Source organism: Pinus tabuliformis, chromosome 4_2 (assembly GCF_031772625.1).
Source record: "Pinus tabuliformis cultivar Carrire ecotype Pingquan chromosome 4_2, CPIR1, whole genome shotgun sequence".
NCBI classification, from domain to species: Eukaryota; Viridiplantae; Streptophyta; class Pinopsida; order Pinales; family Pinaceae; genus Pinus; species Pinus tabuliformis.
Window position 1 is genome coordinate 950002373 of NC_142304.1, and position 22915 is coordinate 950025287.

Here is a 22915-nt window from a genome sequence, read left to right on the forward strand (position 1 = left end):
GAACTTATTCAACGTAACCACTACTGACGATCCTATTATCTAGTGACTCGCAAGTGAGGATAAGGCCACTGTATTTTCTACAGAAACAATCCTGGCTACACTGATGTGTTCTCCATGGTCTTTCTATTCATGGGACATTGTAGTTCAAAAGGTCAGCAACAAGTTGTTCTTTGATAAGAGAGATGGGTATTATAATCATGGCAGGTAGTAATGACAAAATGTTTTACAACTATTGAGTTTGAATCCACATATCTTCACAACCACTACTGACGATCCTATTATCTGGTGACTCGCAAGTAAGGATAAGGCCACTGTATTTTCTACAGAAACAATTCTGGCTACACTGATGTGTTCTCCATGGTCTTTCTATTCATGGGACATTGTAGTTCAAAAGGTCAACAACAAGTTGTTCTTTGATAAGAGAGATGGGTATTATAATCATGGCAGATAGTAATGACAAAATGTTTTACAACTATTGAGTTTGAATCTACATATCTTCACGCCCACGCATTTGAGTCCCAATAGCATTCTGCTCCACCACTCTATAGCAGCATCAAAGACAGCCTCTGCCCCGTCAATATCACCTGCCTTCTCTTTTAAAGATACTAATGTAGCAACAGTTCCAGGTCGGTGTTTTATTTCAGTTATGCACTCCAAAGATTCGATAGCAACCTGATAATGACTCGCAGCTGCGGCAACTTGGGCACGTAAAAGAAGAGCCAATGTTGATTTCATTGGATACTTTTCAGTAATTTTTCCTAAAATTTCTTCTTCTTGATTAGATTTGTTCTCTTTGATTAACAATGATGCTTGAAGTAAAGTCAGTGTCACGCTATCTGGGAACATGTTGATAAGGGTCAATACAAGTTCCTGAGCCTAATCTAACTTGTTTGCATTTAGTAACAGCAGTGCACGATTACAGTAAATTGCTTCCTTTTGTCTAGCAGAAAGCTTATACTCAAGGCTATCAGCAAGTTGTAATCCTTGAACTCCACCACTCTTGTCAATTAATTTGTCAAACTTCTTTAATCCATCAAACACATCCTTGGCACCCTTCAGTGCGATGAGATTATTTGTTGCAACTGCAATTGATGGAGCATCAGCTAGCTTCTATTTTAGAATATTGTTATAGGTTGTCATTGCATCCCCGTCATTCCCTAAAGCTTGTTGCACATATGAAAGATGAACAGAAATGGGAGCTAGTTCATTCTCTATTTCCACCTCAGTATATTCATCTTATATTAGCATATCTTTCCCTATCCTGCGTGCAAGAAGTAAGAGCTCTTGAGCTTGTACAAAATTGCTTTTCTCAATAAGAGCACATGCTACATTATATGCCATCTCAAAGCTACTATTCCAAAAGTAGTTAGAAGTTTCATGAAGGCCTAGATCAACAATGACTGTCCCATTTATATGATTATTGAGAGAAGATTGTTTTCTTTGAAGAAAGTGACAAGTTCAGAGAATATTTGTTCGTATCCTAGTCAAAAGATTTATATATATGAGTATTCAAGTCCTGTCCATGACACGGTGTGATAGTTGTTGAAGTTTTGATAGCCATCATTTCTACTTTGAAAGTGAATATGACGGAAGATTTTTGGGAATGACAAAGTTCAATTTTCATAAGCATTGGGGGATTTTTATGTTCTTTAAAGTTGCGGCTATTTGGCATTGGGTGAGATATCCATGCAACATTAGCATGAAATGGAGCAAATTGATGATGCATTATAGTTATTGAATAGTATATTCTATTCCACTTTTGATGGGATGGTAAAAGTCAATGAGGAAACTATTTTTAACATTCAAACTTGCTTGAAAAATGTACAAGACAAAATTGATTTTTTGCAGCTTGAATCATAGCTACAACAAAAAGAGCTACATCAAAATAGACATCATTTTGAACCTATTTTTATTCAGAACATTGAGACAACCACTAATCAGCAACAAGTTAATATTGTTGAAGTTCATTCAAATTTAGTACCCAATGAAGCAACAGTTGTACATGCAGATGCAGTAGTTCAGTTTGCACTTCCCAAGCCCATCATCAAACCTTAGGAAGACCCTATCCACAATAAGAAAAAAACAAGTCTTGGATATGATAAGGAGGTTTCCTTTCGTATTCTAGATTACTCAATGCCCATTAAGTTTCAGAGTGTTGGATTCCTTCATGACAGTTCACCTTTAGCTATTTTAGATTTTTCCCCTCTTCCACAACAACAACAACAGATTGTGAAATGCCAACATTGTGACTGAGTTGGCCACATTGAAGATCACTATTTTGATCTTAATCCATGTAAGCACTGTCATAAAACCAGTCATTCTACAAATAGATGCTCCAGAAACAAACCTCCTGCAAGAACAAAGATTCATCTTGGATGGATCACTTCTCGGCAATGGGCATCAACAGCCAAGAAGATATTTTAGTCATATGTCTAAACTTGTTCTAGAGTATTGAACAGTCTTGCAGCTGAGTTTTCTCCATCATCTCACCTTGTATTTGACAGGGGGGAAATGATCGTCATCTACAAGCTTCAAAGTCACTTCAAGCGAGCCTGAGCCACAACCTGCCATACCAAGTTTAGGGTTGTAGCTAGAGACAAATATGCCCCTAAGCATGCCTTCAGTTGGTGATGCCTCTTCAAATAATTGAGGACACTTCCTCTAATAGAAGACTTTAACTTCTTACTAGTTTTGGAAGAGTTCCAAGAATTCCATTAACCATTCTAGAGTTAGTGGTAATCTTTAAACCATCACAGGTTGAGACCTCCGTTTATTGGTTGAAGGTTTCCCTCTTCAAAACATCATGAGAACTTCCTCTAGAACATGACCTGAGCTTCATGCTAGAATTGGAAGAGTTCTTGGAACTGCATTAAGAATTCTAGTGTTGGTGGTCATCCTTAAACCACCTCCCTTATACCAACATTTCAGAGAGCACATTTTGCCTAGTGCCGCCATGCATTTTTTGCACGTTTTGTATTATAGCTCTCTTCTTGGACTGATACATAACCCTTCGGATTAAGGTGGGGAATGTTGGACACCTAATCCTCTAAGGGTTGGTGTGGAAGATGAATAGTCTAAGGAAGTCCAAGAGACCTTGGAATACAAAACCAAAGGTCATATGAATGTACTATAAATGTATATCATTTGTTAATAATAGATACACTCTCATGTTTATCATTCATCTTCTGCTCTTGCCACGTATGTGTTTAACAGGTTTATCCCATGAGATCCCACATTCATGCTTAGAATATGGCACAGGGGTGATTGGTTGGAAGAAACATATGGTTCAACCAATCTATGGTCAGGTGGAATGTAGAATTCCTGAACCTGGTTGGTAATTTCCTATGGTTAATAAAAGCTAAGTTTATGTTTATTTTGGTAAGGAAATTTATTGGCTATTATGTGGCTTTAATGGTTGTTCTCTTATGGTTATTCATCTCATTATAAGCTGATTATAAGCACCATTTTATGAAAGATCTCAGTCATGGCTCTTTTCATGTTTTCAATTATAACTGAATAAGTAATGAATTCAAGACCTAATTGATGTTATGAGAGATAATGTGAGAAGGTAGAGACCCTTCTTGTTAAACCTAAAAAAAAATTCAGTCCCTTATGTTCAAAATTGCATTCATGACCTATAGGTGGCATATCTACCAAGTGTTTGACAAAATGTTAGTCCCAATTGGGGATGGTCAGTTAAAGTCTAGGTTCCAGTTTTGGTTTACAAGCATTCTCTTAATGTGTTTTATGAGTTGTGGACGTTTCCTGGATTTCTGGGTAGAGGCTTAGCCCCAAACTTGGAAAGTATCCTTAATTGTCACAGATGCTGGCACAACATGGCCAAAAAAATGCCACATTCGCACCCATGAAGGCATATGGGAGCGACTGGGAACCCATAGTCAGATGGAGTCCATGGAAAGGGAGTGACTGAGACTCAAATGTAGGGAAAAGGTGAGTTTTCTCAGGGATTGGACACCTATAGGGTTTGGGTTACTCCTGGAGGTCTTGTGGCACCTAAGAGAAGTCTGTAAGGTCTTTTTGTGACGACTCCATTTCCTTCAGGTCATGTACGAGGTTGAGTCATAATGTAGTAACCCCTCATCTCATGATTACCTTGGGTGATTTGATGAAAGTGGGTAGGTGTGAGAGGGTGAGATGTTACAGGGTGGTATTAGAGTGGGTTGCACTCTTTTGGGGTCATATATGATACCATAGGATGGTATGAGAGCATGGTTTCACTCTCTTTGGGTAAGTCTGACATTATCAAGGTTATGGTTTTCATGCATGTGATCAGGGTATAGAGTTGGTATGATCATGCATGATGTTGTTTTGATGTTATATTATTACATGGATATGTTTATGATTATACATGTGTATGCTAATGTGGACTAATATTGCATATGAGATAAGCCTCCCTTGAACATCACAAAGGTATGTATTCAATTTTGGTGTCTATTTGGCTTATCTAACATGGTACACTTGTAGGAAGAATATAATTCAAGATGACAAGAAAAATTGTAGACTACAGTTCCTGTTGGCCGCGGGATCCCTCAAGGGTAGTTTTGGGGCTAAAAGACCATATTTCGGTCAAATTTTGTAATCCAAGTGTAAAGACTCCACATTTCTTGGTCGCAAAGCACATAGGTGTTAAGGAGTTGTAGGGTTTTCTGCCCTTATTTTGGAAATGTAATGTCATCTGTAAAAGATCTACTCATGGTCCGCGGACCATGGGATTGTATAAATAGAGCTAAGCTCTAAGTAGTTAGAATCAAGGAAGGAAGAAATCAAGAAGAATGAAGATATGTTGTATGAGAGATAGATCTGATGTAGAAGTCTAAGTTCAGGTCGTAGCGTAGGTAGAGGCTTTGCAGCTGAGTGTGCAGAGGACTAGAAGTCTGCAGCTAAGTGCGCAGGGAGGATCGAGTCTGTAATTGTCTAGAATTATCAATCAAGAGAAGTATTCTACAATTTCAGTGTCTTTCTTTCCTGTCTATGCATCTTGTTATGTTGGGTATGAATTTCACTTATAATGCTTATATGATGTGCGAACATATGTAAATGTGTTGGTTAAGTGAATGCAAGTAAGAATATCTACTTATGCAAAGCTAACTAAGATCGGTTAATAAGATAATTAAAACACATAGCCTAGTTTGGGAGATATCGTAGCTCAATGCCCTAGCAGCGCGAAAGTCCTTGAGCCATAGGTTAGAGCTTCATGAAAGCCAATTGTACCCTTTTTTGAAGGTACTTAGGGGTGGAACAAAGGGCTAAGTGACCTATATGGAGGCAGGCATAGTCGGAATAAACTGACATCACAATCATCTCAAGGATGCAGAAATTTGGTTCTAGCATCCCCCCATACTACTTCGGGTGAGTCTTCAGTCTGTGCTCCACGAGCTGATGCCGAAAGGGCCAATGTGTAGGGATTTGTTTGACTAACTAACGTTGAACCTGGGTCAGGCCCCCTCAAGCCAACAAATGGTTTTATTAATGGGACCAGAATCTGCATAAGAGATGTGCGATGTCATATCACTAGAATCCAACTTAGAAAGAAATCTAAGGCTGGTTGGATAGAAGGATTCACGAGTTCTCGGCACAAGAAAATAGAAACCCGAGACTGTCAAAAGAAGAGTGGTTGGATTGATACCTGTATATAGAGATGCATGAAATATTTTTCACCTCCTTTCTTACTGAGCTATACAAGTGGATCACGAAGCTAGTAGATATCTAAGGAAGATGGAAACTTGACGGTCCTATTGTGTGCACCCCAGAACTAGTGCGAAGGTTGGAATCATCAAAGGATAAGATCGGACGCGCTGTCGGTCATTGGCTTGATTGCATAATAGGAGGATTTGTTACTGAGTTCACGGTCGGCACCTTAGTCAGCTATAGTGAGGTTGAGTGATGCTTTTTCAATGGACTGTGAGGTAAGTACATAAAATATTTGAATACTTGGATTAAAATGCTGTTGTGCAAAAAACGGGTTATACAACTACCTTGATGTTCAGGACTACGCGAAGTGGAAAATTTTACAGAAACAAAGGAAATAAGGGTCTAGAGCATTACCCCTTGATTTCACCTCCGTGAAGGGACGAAGAAGAGATAGAGAAGGTCCCTCCACAACATGCTATTCAGTTGATAAGACAAGGATTCTCGCGAATACCACCTCCACCCACAGCACCTCCAACTTCACCGCCATCACCTCCATCATCACCCATACCACCTCCACCTCCACCATGATTCAGTATGGTGAATATAATCAAGTTTCCTTTGTTCAAAGCCTTGGGAAATGAGGACTCGGACTAATTCTAGTTCATTGTGATGGTTGTATGGGAAGCTCAAGGTGTTACAGATGATCATATAAAGAAAGTGACACTAGTTAGAACCTTGCAAGATCGCGTGCTAACTTGCTACATTAAGTACTCCAACGATAACCCGAATGCTAGAGTAGCGGACATCCAAGAAGCACTAAATAGGGAATTTAGCGAGCCTAAATCTGAGGCACAGTCAATTGTGGGATTCAAAGAGATCGCGATGCAACCAGGCGAGATGCCTTGGGAACTAGATTAGAGGCCAAAATGTATGATCTACGAAGGAAACATGAACTTGATAGAGGGACAACACCGCGAGTGATTTGTGGCTTTGCTACTACCACACTTAAGGAGTGCGCTGTCGCAGCAAAATATAACAACTCAGGCAGAGGCCTTGGAGATTTCCATGAGACTACATGAGACTTCGATGCAAGATCCTAATCTACGAGTCCAGTAGATCCATGTGCAGCTAAAGAATCTGTGGCTTGAGATGCAAAGTCTGAAGCAAGACAGGACGGTTCTACTAGAGGTACATGAGGAGGTATGGTGCTTGAAATGCAAGAGTCAGGGTCATGACAAAGACCATTGCCTGGTCTTCGCTAATTACCTTGCAGGAGGAGGACCGATGCCCTTATGGTCGGAGCTCAAGTAGGACCTAGCACGGTGCCTGCCTTATGGTGCACTATCTTTCCAGTAGCCGGAAAACATGCCTCAGATAACTACCACTTGTTATAAGAGTATGTACAAGCACTGCAATAGTTGTTCTACAACTTTTGTAGGTCGATAGCACATGATGAAATTAATTGCAGGAGCTATTAACTGATGATGGATAAAACTCCCTCCTATAGGGCCTAGGCTAAAATGCAGCCCCTTGACCAGAATGCAGGGATGGCACAGATAGGATTTCAAGGGCACGGATGAGGCCAAGGCGGACGAGGACCTGGTAGAGGTCGAGGAAAGTTGATTTGCTACAATTGCGAAGGACCAAGGCACTATGCCTGCGATTGCACTAATCCAATGCGTCTGTCGTGCAAGTATTGCAGGCTATTTGACCATGAAATAGAAGATTGTCCTACGCTGATAGCTAGGATACGTGACAAAGGAGTGTTACCACTTCCGCTGACTTAGAACCTGCAGATGATGAGGTCTGAGGTACGTGAGGAAGATCCGAACGTAAATATAGTGCTCTAGAGTGGAATCATGATGGGAGATGATAAAGGAAAACAACCAGATGACAGTACACGGGTTCACAAAGCCCCAGCGAAAGAGGTTGAGTTCGATTTGGAGCGTGCTCATGCAAAATTCATGGAAGCTTAGAAGAGCTTCGTTGAGGCCTCTACCTCAGGAAGCAAGTCTAAGCCTAAGCTGGAGATGGACCCCTCTATGCTCACAACTTTCTTTGGAACGTGTATGAAGTTACTACGTGACAGTAAGGCCATGAAAGGGCTACAAGAACTCATCAATATATGCACTGGAACCATGCCAGGCGAACCACGCATAGTACGAAACATTGAAAAGTATAAGACAAGGACAAGGTGTGAAATGAGACTCATAGTGCAGATTAGAGAATACAAAATGGATCAAGTCATTCTGGATTTGGGGTCAGATGCAAATTTCCTACCGAAGTAGACTTGGGAGCAAATGGGGAGACCTGTGCTACAATGGTCTCCGATTCAGCTAAGGATGGCGAATCAACAGAAAATTATACCCATGGGGCGATGCAGGGGGTGACCATGGATATTGAGGGAGCGAGTGCACTGGGAGATTTTGAAGTAATAGAGAGAGTAGATGATAGCAATCCCTACCCTGAGCTCCTGGGAATTGACTGGGCTACTAATATGAATGGGGTAATCAATCTGAAGAAGCGAAAGATGATCTTTGAGAAGAAATCACTGTGCGTAAGAATACCCCTATATCCTGCTAAAGGATCGTGCTATACGGAACCAGTCCACGATTATGAGAGTGATGACGATCTGGACTGCATCTATAAGATAACAACATGAGACCACGACAGGGTGAATCCCACCACGGATGAACGGATTACATGGGATCATGAGAGTTCCTACACCTCAGACTGCAACGAAGAAATTGAATGCTGACAGAATCAATTACATGAAGTAACTACACTGAATTGCAACATGATGACCCGGTCGCTACACTGTGTGTCGTCATAGGTAAGAAATATGCCTATTTATGATGGTCTAAATGAGGTAGATACCTTTTTATATGCTTTTGAAATGGAGGTGCCAAAAAAGCAACTCTTCCAGGCCTTTGACTAGGCACTGCGCACTACGCCCATAATATGGTGGGGTACGCACAAGTGAAGCTTCGATGATTGGTGCGAATGTAGGGGGACGATGCAACCATGATTTGGGAATCCTAAGATGCGATTGACAGACAAGTACGATGGACAGAATGATCCCCGCGTGCATCTGGCCAAATGGATGCAGGCTTATGTAGAAAAGCCACAACCTAAATGGGTGTACATGTTCTATCATACCCTGGATGTTATCCCAATGAATTGGTATCTAGAAATAGAGCTCCACCATGGGACAGGTGAATGGGATATCCTGTACGAGGAATTCATGATGACATTTAGTTTTGCGGATGGGTTTGAAAATATTGACGAAGCACTACAAGAGGTGAAAGCAACCATATTTAGGATACCACAGGTTCCTTTGGACCTGATTCAACCTAAATGTGCTACTTAGCTGAGTCGCGCGCTAGAGTGTTATAATGTAACTACTAAAGAGGAGGATGAGGATCCGTGGAAGATTAACATTCCAGAAAAAGAAGGCCACCGAAGGTTCAAGGACCACAGATTGAGAACCTTGATATAAAAACGCTGGTGAAAACTAAACAAGTGAACATTGGTATGGAGGCAGAACCCAAATTCGTGAAGATTGGAGACTACTGGGACGATGCGATGATGGATAATGTCAATGAATTACTCTGCAAATATCAGGATGTATTCCCTACCAAGTCTACAGATTTTAAAGGAATAATTGGAGATGTAGGAGAGATGAAGATCATGTTAAAGCCCGACACGAAGCCAGTTAAGCAGAGGCTTGCCGCCTAAATACAAAATACAAGGAGAAGGTCTGCTTAGAGCTAGACAAAATGCTAGTAGCAGGTATCATTGAGTTTGTGGAAGAATCTGATTCAGTAAGCCTAATGGTGGTGCAAGAGAAAAAGCAGAAGGATGAGATAAGGATATGCGTGGATCTCAGAAAACTAAATGACACTTGTGTGCATGATCCTTTCCTGACTCCATTCATGGATGAAGTGTTGGAAAATGTAGGTGGCCAAGAAGCGTATTCCTTCAGTGATGGGTTCTCTAGATACCACCAAATCAAAATTGCACCCGAGGACAGGAGAGAGACAACCTTCATGACTGAATGGGGTTGTTTTTAATACAATGTAATGTCGTTTGGGTTGAAGAATGCGTCTGCTATCTTTTGGTGCGTGGTTGTCACAACATTCAAGGAATATATTCATATGTTCCTGGAGGTCTATTTTGATGACTAGACTGTATTTGGGCTAGTTAAGTGCCATGTAGCGAGCTTGCGCTTGATGCTAGATAACTGTTGAAGATACCAGATCATGCTCAACCTCAAGAAGTGTCTATTTTGCATTCCTTTTGGGAACCTATTGGGGCATGTGGTTTGCAGACAAGGGCTGATGGTAGACGCCATGAATATTGTGGTGATTCTGAACTTGGAAGCACCGTTGAATGTGAAACAAATGCGCGGTACTCTGGGACATATGGGATATTACAAGAATTTTATCAAAAGCTATGCCCAGATCACTGCACCGATGGAGAAACTATTGAATAAGGATGTCACATTATGCTGGAACGATGAGTGTAAGAAAAACCTGGATATATTGAAAGAAAAGATGGTTACTGTGTCGATTCTAGTCTTCTCGAACTCGAAGAAAGAGTTTCATGTACATGCTGACACGTCATGTATAGCACTGGGGGAAGTACTAACACAGGATGGTAGAGAAGGCTTGGACCACCCTATTGCATTCACAAGCCTCAAATTATCCAAACTAGAAAGGAACTACTCTACCACTGAACGTGAGGGGCTAGCTATGGTGTATGTGCCCCAGACGTACTGACACTACCTGCTAAGAGGCCACTTTAAGATGTGCATAGATCACTCCGCGCTGAAGTACCTAGTTAGTAAGCTTGTGTTGGGGGGTGAATCTGCAGATGGTTCTTATTGTTCCAAGAATACGATTTTGAAGTTGTTGTGAATCCTGGAAGATTGAACGTGGGACCAGATCATTTATCACGCATCGAAACAGGGAGGAACCTACTAACTTAGAAGAAGGATTACCTGATGTGTGGCTCTTTTTTGTGCGCATCACAGATGGTCATTTCGAGGATATAATACACTTCCTAACAACAAGAAATGCACCAGAAGGATACTCTATCCAACAAAAGAAAGAATTAGTGGTGTGCACGGTAGATTTCTCTGTCATTGCTGGAAATCTATACAAGATGAGGACTGACGAGATATAACAAAGGTATGTACCTGAGTTTGAACAAAGTAGCCTCCTTGCAGACGCTCATGGGGGCGCCACGGGAGTACATTATGTAGGAAGAGCAACCATGTAGAAGATTCTACATGCCGGGTTGTGGTGGCCAACCCTTCATTAGGATTCAAAAGCATAGTACAAGGCATGTGATGTATGTCAAAGAACAGGCAGGCCATCAAGGAGGGATGAAATGCCTTTGAATCGACAAATGACATTGCAACCCTTCAAAAAGTGGGCAATAGATTTTGTAGGACCCATTCAACCACAAGGGAAGACAGGCGTGAGGTACATTATCACTGTGACAGAGTACTTGACTCGTTCGGCAGAAGCGGAATGGGTAAAGGATTGCACGGGCACGATGACCGTGAAGTTGATATTTGAGCATGTACTAACGTGATTTGGATGTCCAAGGATATTGATGAGTGAGCATGGTAGGCACTTCCTGAATGAGATGATCAATGCACTAACAGAGGAATTTTAGGTGTATCACCAAAAGAGCACACCTTATCACCCACAGGCTAATGGGGTAGTGGACATGTTCAATAAAGTGCTTCAAAATGTGATGACCAAGGTTTTCAATGCTCCGTGAAGTGATTGGGACCTATGCATACCTGCAGTATTGTGGGCTTATCGAACAACATGCAAAAAATTGACGGAACAAACCCCTTTTAGGATTGTCTATGGTGTGGAAGTCGTAATTCCTATGGAATACATCGTGCATAGTTTGCGCATAGCAGTGCTTACAGGTATGATAGATTGCGGAGCTATTGAAGAGAGGCTCGCGTAGTGGGATGAGCTTGAAGAAGAGAGATTTTTGGCTAGATTTCATCAACAGGTCCAAAAGCAGCATGAAAAAACATGGCATGATTGACACATCAAGCTGTGCACCCTTAAGTTGAATGACTTGGTGTTGTTGTATGATAGTAAGTTCGATAATTTTCCTAGGAAATTTAGAATGCATTGGTTGGGGCCCTATGTTATTAAGGAGATTACCTATAGTGGTGATGAGCCCCATAAATGGGTAATTATATGGGCTCATTTTGCCTCCTAACTTAGCTTAATCCACCATTCTCATTAGGTTATTGCATGTTTTTTATTATATTTATGCTAATAGAGTGAGTTCGGTTGGTCATTATGCCTTGAAGTCTAATGTGTGCTTAATGCAGATTTTTGGTCACTTTTGGAGACAAATTCAAAGATTTAATGAACATTTGGCAGCAAATATTCGAAGAAAATAAGGGAGAGGATTTATAGGAGGGTTTCCCCCTCATTTATAACTCCCTACTTTGAATTCTCCTTCAAAAAGCTCGGACCACAAGCAGCCACATCAATGCACCAAAGAGGTTGCCGAGCAAGTGAAGGATAACTGCTGTCTATCTCAAGTTTTGGGAGCCAAGCCTCCCTGATTTTAAGGTAGCTATTGGGAGCTCTAGTTGTATAAGTAGAAAGGCCTAGGGCCTCATTAGGTTGTTGGATGTTAGTCAAAGTTTCACACTTTTGTTGCAGCTTTTCTCTACTCAACTTCGAGCTTACTTTTGTAGACAGTTTCATGTAATCTTACTGTTATTTTGATAATGAAGATGAGATTGTTTCTGAGCTAGCACTGAGTTACCTCAGAGGGCCGAAGCTCTTGGGTTAGGGCCCAATCCAAGCAGCCAAGCACCTTTTGTTTAGTATTTATATACTTTGTTTCAGTTTATGAATGAGTTGCTATTAGATAGATTTCTTTTTTAGTTAAGAATAGGTTACTTTTGGTAATTTAAAAGGTTGTTTCCATTTTAGTTTTCTGTAGCAGGTTGAATAGTGATAGAAGAAGATACAAAAAGGCCATCAATAGAGCCTTGGCCTCCTTTCTCCATTTTGGGACCATGAACTGAGGCCAAGACCCTCTTGCTGCCACAAAAAACACAGATTTGCCTTTGCCATAGGATTTCTAGTGTTGCAGCTTGTTAGAAGGTTAATTCTTTGCTATAGATCTATTTCATCATGCTCATTTTTTTCTATGAAATAAATTTCCTCCCTTGTTTTCTTTCCATATAGCATTTTTCAGGATTTACTTTCCTAGATCAGAACTTAGACTAGCTTGATCAACAGTTCTGTTATTTTAGTGTAGCTAGTTTCTGTGATTGCTTAGTCTCAGTGTTTGATTTTTAGTTATCTTGTAGTACATCTCTGCTCACAATAAGTCAACCAATCAGCCATCACCATATCTCTTTGATCCATGTTCCACAGGTCATCCAAATTCCCTCACAAATCTTCCGTAATTTTCTACACTTTTCTCATGAACTTCCCTCTCTTTCCTTGAACAAGTCCAACCATGGTTCTCTTCTCTAATCCTCCTTGATGACCCTTAGACACATTAACACATCCTCCTATCCATAAGATACCCTTTCCACCCATTTTCCCACCTTTAAAACCTCTAAAAATAGCTCTTAGCATCCTCTCGTAGACCTCCTGTAGATCCCCTATAGCCTCCTGTAGATTTTCCTGTAGGTGTCTTTTTGAAGTCCAATTGCAGGGACAGTTTGCAGAAGGCCACCTAGGACCTCCTAGGACCCCTGTACACCTTCCTACACCTGTGAAAACTCCAAAGTCACCCTCCATCACCACCTTATCACTGCCACATTCACAAACAAATAAATTACATGCATGACAATTTCACCTAAAAATATATAAAATCCAAAAGGATGTTTTTTTCTCATTTCCTTGTAGAAATAGCTTGAGTAGATGATGTTTACTTCCTAAGTAGGTAATGGAATTCATTTCATGGTTTTTCATCTCTCTTTCTGCAAAATTAGGGTTAGTTGGTTAATTAGGGTTTGCTAAGTTTACTTCACATTTCAGTCTTCTTTCTCTTTCTGCAAGTAGAGTAGCCTCTGTAGAGTAAGATTTCCTTTCTTTCATCACATATAAAGCTTCTTCTGGAATTCACAAAAGTTGGCTTGAGCTCCTAGTGATCTTGCGCCAGCTGACCAAGTGACAGCCTGTAGTAAGAACTAGTACTTGTGCATACAACATCGTTGCTTCCAAGTTTGTTACGAACTACCGGATTGATAAAAGTAAAGTAGGAAGCCCGAGAGTTGCAACATTATTGCTGCAATACTGGTGCTCAGCACTTTTTGGCACCGTTGTCGAGGAAGCGTCAGAGTATTGTGTGATTACTACTTTTATTCTATTTCCTACTACAACATTCTGCTAAGTAGTTTATTTCAGCAAAAGTAGAGTAGTTGTTTCTTTCAATTCCTGCATTTCCTTGCATTCATTTCAATTCTGCAATTTCCTTTCCAGCAAAAGTAGATTAGTCATTTCCTTTATGAATTTTATTTGCTTTCCTTTTTTAGTTTTGCAGTTTCATTTTAGTCAATTGCAATTTGTTTGTTCAATCAATTTCAGTTTTGCAGGTACAAGCAGTGAAAAAAAAAACAAAAACCAACCAAAAAAAATATTTCCTTTCATGCCTCGTAGGAACAAAGATAATTCAAGAAAATTCTTACCCAACTCCCCCACCACATCACATAACCACCCTTATCTCTTCTTCGGTGGCAGTGATCAAGAAGAACCTTTAGGTGAAAAACCAGAGATATTTGAAGAACCTATAGGGGAAGAAGAATAAGAAAACATCCCTCCTGAGACAATGGTTGAAAACATAAATGCTAGGGGGAATGGAGAAAGAGTAGAGGGTACCTTTCCCATCTGAGAGACCAATGGGGACACTAAAATGAAAAACATAAGCCCTTCAGCCCTACCTTATTTCCATGGATTGACTACAAAAGATCCTGACACCTTCTTGTTTGAGTTTGTTGTTATCTATTGAACCTATGACTATGCAAAAGATGAGAAAAAGTTGAAACTATTCCCTTCTACCCTAAAGGATGCAGTATTGTGTTGGTTCATGGGGTTACCTGGCAATAGCATCACAACTTGGGCTTAGATGCAACAAGCCTTGGATAAAAAATATCAAGACTACAGTAGGTCAAAAGACACCAAGGAAGAAATCTTCCAAATGACATGGGAAGTGATGAATCATTGGAAGATTATGAAGAGAGGTTCTAGCTTAGTTATAAAAGGGCCAGGTGCACACTTGACCTCGAATTCTTGAAGTTGGTCCTGCTCAGGGGCATTACGGAAGACCTTCTAGACACCCTCCATCTGCTAGCTAGGGGAGACATCTAAAAACTACCTTATGAAGACGTAAAGACTGTTTTTAGAAACCATTCTAGGGCAGCCAGAAAGAAAGGTAGGGGGAGTCAACCCATAGCCAGTACCTCCTCATCCAGTTCATCCATAAAAGGTGAACTTGGACACATGCTAGAAGACTTCAAGAGTGAGATGCTGCAGACTCTTGCCATGAAAATGGATACCTTGCGTATCAAAAGGAAACAAGAGGAAGCAGAGAGGGCTTTGGCCATTTTCTGTCTTAGGTGCACCAAAAGGCATCCTAGGAACGAATGTCGATTGAACTCTATAGAGGTTTGTTCGGTATGTGAAGAAGATCATTCTACAAATAAGTGCCCTTCCTTGCTCGGACTTAAAGTTGTATACCAAGGGGCTAGAGGAGCCGCTGAACCACTCTATTTCGTGAACCGAAGGAGACCACATGGACCTAGGCCATACCACTAGGGGATACAAGTGACATTTTAGACATACTACAACCCCAACCAAGCCACTTCCATACCTTCTTGGGGCCCTCATGCATTTCAACCCTATGCTTAGCCACAACCTCAGTGGAATGGATCTCATCAGGGGTGGAGGCCCCAGTACAACTCTCCTCCTGCTCTTTTGCCTCCACCACCTACTCAACCGTAACCATTGCCTCCTACTCCACCAAGGCAACCCCAAATTCCTACTCAACCAAACCTGAAACCGAACAACAGACAGGCTTAGCAAGTATATAGTGGGGAACCATCATGCCCAACCTATGTTGTGGAGATTCATGAGATTAACCTACAATATGGGAAGGTTCTCCCAGATAGCTAGGCCCCCACTCAGAAGGTTGAGGAAGATAAAGAGGAAAGTGAACCAAAAGTAATTCCACCCTTTCCTGAGAGACTATCCGGGACAACATAACCCACCACAGAAGTAACTGAACTTCTAGGAGAATTGAAACAGTTATGTGTAAAGATACCACTTCTCCAAGCCATAAATGATGTGCTTATATACAATAATATGATCAAAGAGAAGTGCTTCAGGCATCCAGGCAAGCAGAAAAGAGATGCCCCAACCATCAATGTCATAGGACAACTATCCGACCTGATGCTGGGGCAGGTAATCTGTCCTAAATATCTAGACCCTGGAAGCCCAGTAGTTGATGTCCACATCAATGGCACCATGATCCCATATACCTTGAATGATCTGGGAGTTGCCATTAATGTGATGACAAGGGACACCATGCTCAAGCTCAAACTCCAGGGCTCCTTGAGAAAGACCACGATAGTGTTGCAGCTAGCAGACTGCTCCACCATGACCCCTGAAAGGATTGTGGAGGATGTGATGGTCTCCATTGATTCTTGGGAGTACCCTGCTGATTTCTTGGTTCTCCAGCCAAATGCAAAGCTCACTAGGTATCCTCTCATCCTAGGAAGACCCTAGTTGGGCACTGTTGATGCTTACATCAGTAGTCAGGCTGAGAACATGACTATCAAGAATGGGCATATGTCAAAGTAGCTAATCCTATACCCTCCTGCCTAACCCCTGCTAGAACATGATCTACCTCTTTGGTTGGAGGAGGAGGATGAGGATGGAGTCTATTCTGCACCACTATGTGCAGTAGAAACTGTCATGGGGGGGAATCGCAAAATGAGGATGATATCATTGGAAATTTAATTCAGAATCCACCCCCTAGTATTTTTCCATTAGAATATTTAGTAAAATAAACCCAAGACAATCCCCTAACTGATCTCTGTGTGTTCGACCTGACCTCTCTCCACGTTAAGAATATAGAGTTTGGACCAGAAAGAACCTTGAAAATCAACTCATCCCTATCTTCCTCCCAGGAGAAGGAACTGTGCAACTTATTAAGAAAACATTTAGATGCCTTCACCTCGAGTTATAAGGAGATGAAGGGAGTGCACCCTTCAGCTTGTACTCATCACATATACATTAAGGAAGATTGCAAACCAATCAGGAAGCCTCAAAGGAGGATGAATCCAGCCCTTAAAGACATTGTTAAGGAAGAATTGCAAAAGCTACTTGATGCAGGATTCATCTACCCCATCTCTGACAGTGAATGGGTCTCTCCTTTGGTGCTAGTGCCAAAGAAAAATGGTAAGTGGAGAATCTGTGTTGATTATTGGGAACTAAACAAGGCCACTAAAAAGGACCATTTTCCTTTTCCTTTCATAGATCAAGTGTTGGATGGTCTGGCGGGGAAAACGTTTTTCTCCTTCCTAGATGGGTTTAGCGGGTACAATTAGATCCAAATCAGCCTGAAAGACCAAGATAAGACCACTTTCACTTGTCCTTGGGATACCTTTGCATACCAAATCCTTCCTTTTGGGTTTTGCAATGATCCAGCCACTTTCCAGAGAGCAGTATTGAGTATATTTTTTGAACTAGTTCATGATGTGGTGGAAATATATATGGATGATTTTACTCCTTATGCTTCTAACTTTCAAGAAGCTTTATCGAACCTAGGGAAAGTTTTGGACAAGTGTATTGAAATGAACCTATCCCTCAGTCCGGGAAAATGTGAATTTTTAATGACTGAAGGGACCGTGCTAGGTCATGCAATATCTCAACAAGGATTGCAGGTGGACCCCAACAAAATTGCCATCATCCAAAGGGTCCCACCTCCTCAAAAGGTGAGAGATGTCTAAAGTTTCCTAGGCTTAGCGGGATATTACAGAAGATTCATTAAATATTTCAGTAAGTTAGCCTCTTCATTGTTTGGTCTTTTGGGAAAAGATGTCGAGTTCATATGGACTGAAAACTATCAAGAAGCCCTAGATACCTTGAAAAGAAAACTTATGACTGCCCGAATTTTGAGAGGCCCAAACTAGGCCCTACCTTTCCACATTCACACAGATGCCTCGAACAAAGCAATAGGAGCAGCCTTGGGACAAATTGATGAAAAGTTACCTTATGCCATATACTTTATAAGTAAAAATTTGTCAAAGGCAGAGTTAAACTACACGGTCACCGAGACATTACATCACAGGCTATCAAACATTTGTACACATTCATCATGTTGCAATTAAGTATTTAACGAATAAACCAGATGTAAATGCTTGCATTATTAGATGGTTGCTTTTACTGTAGCAGTTTGATTTAACCATTGTTGATAAGATTGGTAAAGAAAATGTTGTTGCTGACTTTTTGTCTAGAGTAAATTTGCCTGAAAGTGAGGAAGGAATGGTGGATGATCAAATGCCAGATGAGCACCTATTTTCTATCTCAGTGCTCTCTCCATGGTTTGCTGATATAGCATATTACTTGGTTTCAGTGCAGTTCCCACCACACCTGTCCTCAAAAGAGAAGAGAAATATCGTGAGGAAAAGCGCCCCTTTCACATGGATTAGGGGAAATCTCTTCAAACTTGGCCCAGATCAGATCTTGAGAAGATGTGTCAGGGAGGAGGAAGTTTTTGACATTCTCCTAACCTGTCATGACAGACCTTGTGGAGGCCATTTTGCAGCAAAAAGGACTGCCTTCAAAATCTTGCAAGCAGGTTACTATTGGCCCACTCTTCATCAAGATGTGAAGAGATATACCAGCCAATGCGATTGGTGCCAAAGGATGGGGAAGCCTACTCCAAAGGGTGAGATTTCCATGCAACCTCAAGTGACTTTTGAGCCATTTGAGAAGTGGGGCATGGACTTTTTGGGTCCTATCAACCCTCCTTAAAAACAAAGGAAATAAATCATTGTGTGTACTAATTATTTGACAAAATGGGCAGAGACAAAAGTAATTAAGGCAGCAACAGAGGAAAAAGTAGCTGAGTTTTTAAGAGATAACATATTTTATAAGTTCAGGTATCCAAGAGAACTGGTTACAGATCAAGGCAGTTAGTTCACTTCCAATTTGATTGAAGACCTACTCACACATAATAAAATCAAGCACAGGACTTCCACCCCTTACCATCCAGAAGCCAATGGGCAGGTGGAAGTCACTAATAGAGCTTTGGAAGGAATACCAACCAAGGTAGTGAGTAGCAGCAGAAAATATTGGGCGAATAGACTAGTTGAAGCCACCCGGGCCTACAACACAACATGGAAGACCACCACAGGGTTCACACCCTATGAACTGATCTATGAGAAGAAGGCTTTATTGTCAATTGAATTTGAATACAATACACTAAGGATGGTAGCTCAACTAGACCTAGACCTCAGCCATGCACAGAGGGAAAGGCTACTCCAGCTCAATGGATTGGATGAACAAAGATTGCAGGCCCTTCTCCACACAGAGGTAGTCCAGCTTCAAAGGAAAATATTGCATGATCAAAATATCAGGGGGAAGCAATTCCAAGAGGGATATTGGGCTCTGCTCTATGACTCAAGATATAAAGACTTCAAAGGCAGGCTGAGGACAAGACCGCTGGGACCCTACATTGTGGAAAAATGCAATGACAATGGTTCAGTTCAGATCAGAACCATTGATGAGGAAGCCATCCCCATGCTTGTCGATGGACATAGGTTGAAAATTTACAAGAAGCCCATCTCTAAGCAAGAGTTCATTGAATATCAGAATAAGATAGTCTTGGTAGTGGATCAGGTCTCAGCCTCGACTCCACCCACTTACTAAAGAATCAGAAAAATAATAATAATAATAATAATAAGGGCTCAAGTGAAAACCTCCATGAGGCGCCTGAGTCCCATCATTGGGTTGAAAACCTCTTTTGAGGCGGTCCAGTGAAGAAAAAAACAAAAAATGGAGAGAATAAGATCCCTGGGTGAAAACCTCCCTTGGAGGCGCCTAGGGCAGGCAATTAGGGTGAAAACCTCCTTGAGGCGCCCTAGTTCTCTTAAAAAAAAAAAACAGAAAAAAACAGAGAAAAGAAGGAAGAGGAAATTGACTTTTAAAATGCATTTCAAGTTACAGGTGGACCACAGGAAGCAAGAGAATATTGCCACAAAGCCTATTTCACCTCCTTCATACTCTTCTCAATCATTTTTGGCCTTTATTCCACCTCACTGTGTGATTTTTCCAAACACTGTGTATCCTACGGGAGGCCCTGTGTGTTCTACAAAAGGCTCCTGTAGAAAACACAGAGAGCTCGAAATGGATTTTAAAAATAGTTTGAGGAGTTGGGAAGTTTCACGAAGAGCATGTAGGCCCTCCTACATCTATCCACCCTCTTGGCCATCCATCCCACACTTGAACTACCTCATTATCATGGATTCCTTTCCTTCCTGCTACAAAAAACACAGAAACCAGTTTTTAGAAAAAAACAAAGAAATAAAAAGAACAACACCTCCCAAGCTCACTTGTAGCTTACCAAATACCTCTCCATCACCATCGACATCTCTGGTAACATCCTCATAGCTCCCCACACATGAATCAGCTAAAAATTTTAAAGGGAGAAGCAACTAGAGGAGCTCCTATAGGATTTCCTGTAGCAGCAGATCCCCTTAAAATCAAGCCACAACAGGGAAATAGGTGCAACCATAGGATTGAAGAGGATGTCTGAAGCTAGATCCAGCAAAAGGGTACCTGTACATAGCAAACCAGCCACACATCAGGGAGTAGAAAGCATACAACAGAGGAGATATAGGCATGCAGCAGTAAAGGAACTAAGATGCACCACAGCACAAACATTCGACTTGTAGGTAAGTGTCTAACCGTCTCCTCTGTTGCATCTGTGTAATTCAAAAATACACATAAGTGAATGAGATGGTTAGGATTGAACAAGAAAAGGTGGCCAATTAACTGGCCACCCTCATCCAGTTGACTGCGCTCATCCGAAGATGCCAGCACACGTGTGCCTAGTCAACTCACAAAAAATCCAAGGGACAGGTAGTGGAGGTTATACAAACTCCGATGAACTCCGATGCAATGATTGGAAGTGATTGTGGGAAAGATCATGAAGAGCCATGATGACAGAGTAGTGGGGACCAACGGTCCAAATCTCACAACGTACCCTTTTGCCAGCTCACCCCATTAGTGAAAATATCTCAAAGAAGACATAAGTATTTCTCCTCAAAACTCATTCACCACCTTTTCTTCCATTTCGTCCTCATACACTTAGCTACAACAAGATCTATACTACCTCCATAGCCTCAAAAACATCATTCTCTATCGATTTCAGCCATCCTTCTACTATCGGAGTCCTACAGGAGCAGTAACAGGTTCTACAAGAGCACCTATAGCCAATTCTACAAGAGGGGCAGTAAGCAGTTTTAAGGAGGAAACACGAGGTTTTTGCTCAAATTCTGGCTTGAAGAGGTAGGTTCTATACAGACCCACCTTGAATATTAATATGTGTAGGAAATGATACAATTTTAATGGGGAATTAAGCCTGTAGAAGGAGAGGAATTCCATGAAAACATTTCTGCCTGTTTTCTTAAAGAACACAGTTTTTCTCTGTTTCTTGCGTCTTCAAAGTTTTTTGTCTCCATCTCTACCTGGGGTGTTCCAAAAGAATATAAGAAAAATGACAGGGGGATTCATGAGGAAGGAACCCACAAATTTAGTCAGGCTCCATGAACATCCTGAGGTGGTAGCTATTTTCACCAAAGCAAATTGGATGCCATCTTTCGAAAAATTTCGAGGTTTGATGAAGAAGTGGCTCAGGAGTTTTCCCTTGCTTTAGTACCTCACTCAAAGACCCATGCCATTGTTACTTTCAGAGGTCTCATCATGGAAATCACCCCAGAATTTATCAGTAGAGTTACTAGCCTTCCCCTTGGATTACCTTGGAGCAAACATGAAAACCCAATGGGACAAGTTGCCAAGAAAACCTTCTTTCAACCAAATGAACATCCTGTAGAAGACAAAAATGGCATTAGAAGAACAAGGATACCTTACCCTTGGGATGAGGTCAGTTACCAAATCATCAAGTATATTTCCTGTGAAGGGAGGTATACATAGTTTATGGCTACCATTTTAGACTTCTCCATGAGCTGAGATATGGCATGGAGATCCCACACCCCAGAAACTCAGCATCCCCTATTTTCTCCTGAAGTCCCTTATAGACTCCAACATTAAGTTAAAGGCAGCAAGTCCAGGTCAGTTGGCTCACCATGGGTTAATTAAACTATTAGTGGAAGATGCCCTCCACACCTTCACAATCCCCATAACATGCGAAATCTTCAGAAATATGACAAGAGAAGATGATATAAAGGCCCTCACATATGACCACAGTCCTTCTGAAAGTGAGGGGGAAGAATAGCAAGGAGAAGAAGGGGAGGAAACTGAGGATGAAATAGAGGAGGAAGACACCAAAAAATAGGAGGAAACTAAACCAGAGGAGGAAGAAACCAAAATAGAGAAAGAGGAAACAAAACTAGCAGAGACAGAGAAGACAAAAAGAGAGGAACAAGGGGCAGAAAATTTAGAAGTGTCTCCTAAGAACCTAGAAAGGGAGGCAGCAGCTGCTCTTACTGCTCTTAGTACCCCTGTTAAACCCAAACAAAAGAGGAAGAGGCGAACATCAATGTACTTCAGGGCTCAGAAAAGCATAAGGATAAAAATATGAAAACCACAGCCATCTTCAACAATGCCTATGGTAATTGAAGATTCACCCACTGTCAAAGGGGGAGAATCTCCATCTAAAACCCACCATGACATATGAAAGAGGAAGTCCCAAATCTTCAACCTGGAAGGAAAGAGTGCAACTACAGGACTCAAAAACAGCTCTACAGGAAGCACAGACTATTCTACAGGAGACCCTAACTAAGCTAAGGGAGACTGAAAAACTAGAGAAAAGGGTAGAAGAAGAGCCAAAGGGGAAGGAGGAAACAATAGAGACCCAAGAACCTGACCCCCAGCCTAGTTTGGGCTCTTATTACAATATTCTTGAGGGGCGAAATTGATTCCACGGAAATTTGCAATCCCACTTTTCTTTGAGCTGGAGAAAGAAAGAATAAGGAGCCATAGATGAATGCAAATTTCCAAATCCAAGG

General features: G+C 41.3%; 1 protein-coding gene across 1 annotated transcript; it reads right to left on the reverse strand.

Annotated features, from left to right (window-relative positions):
• Positions 1-438: 438 nt before the first annotated feature.
• LOC149172805 (uncharacterized) lies at positions 439-846 on the reverse strand. Its single transcript, XM_089426472.1, has one exon. The coding sequence runs from the start codon at positions 844-846 to the stop codon at positions 439-441; it is 408 nt and encodes a 135-aa protein (XP_089282598.1).
• Positions 847-22915: the final 22069 nt, after the last annotated feature.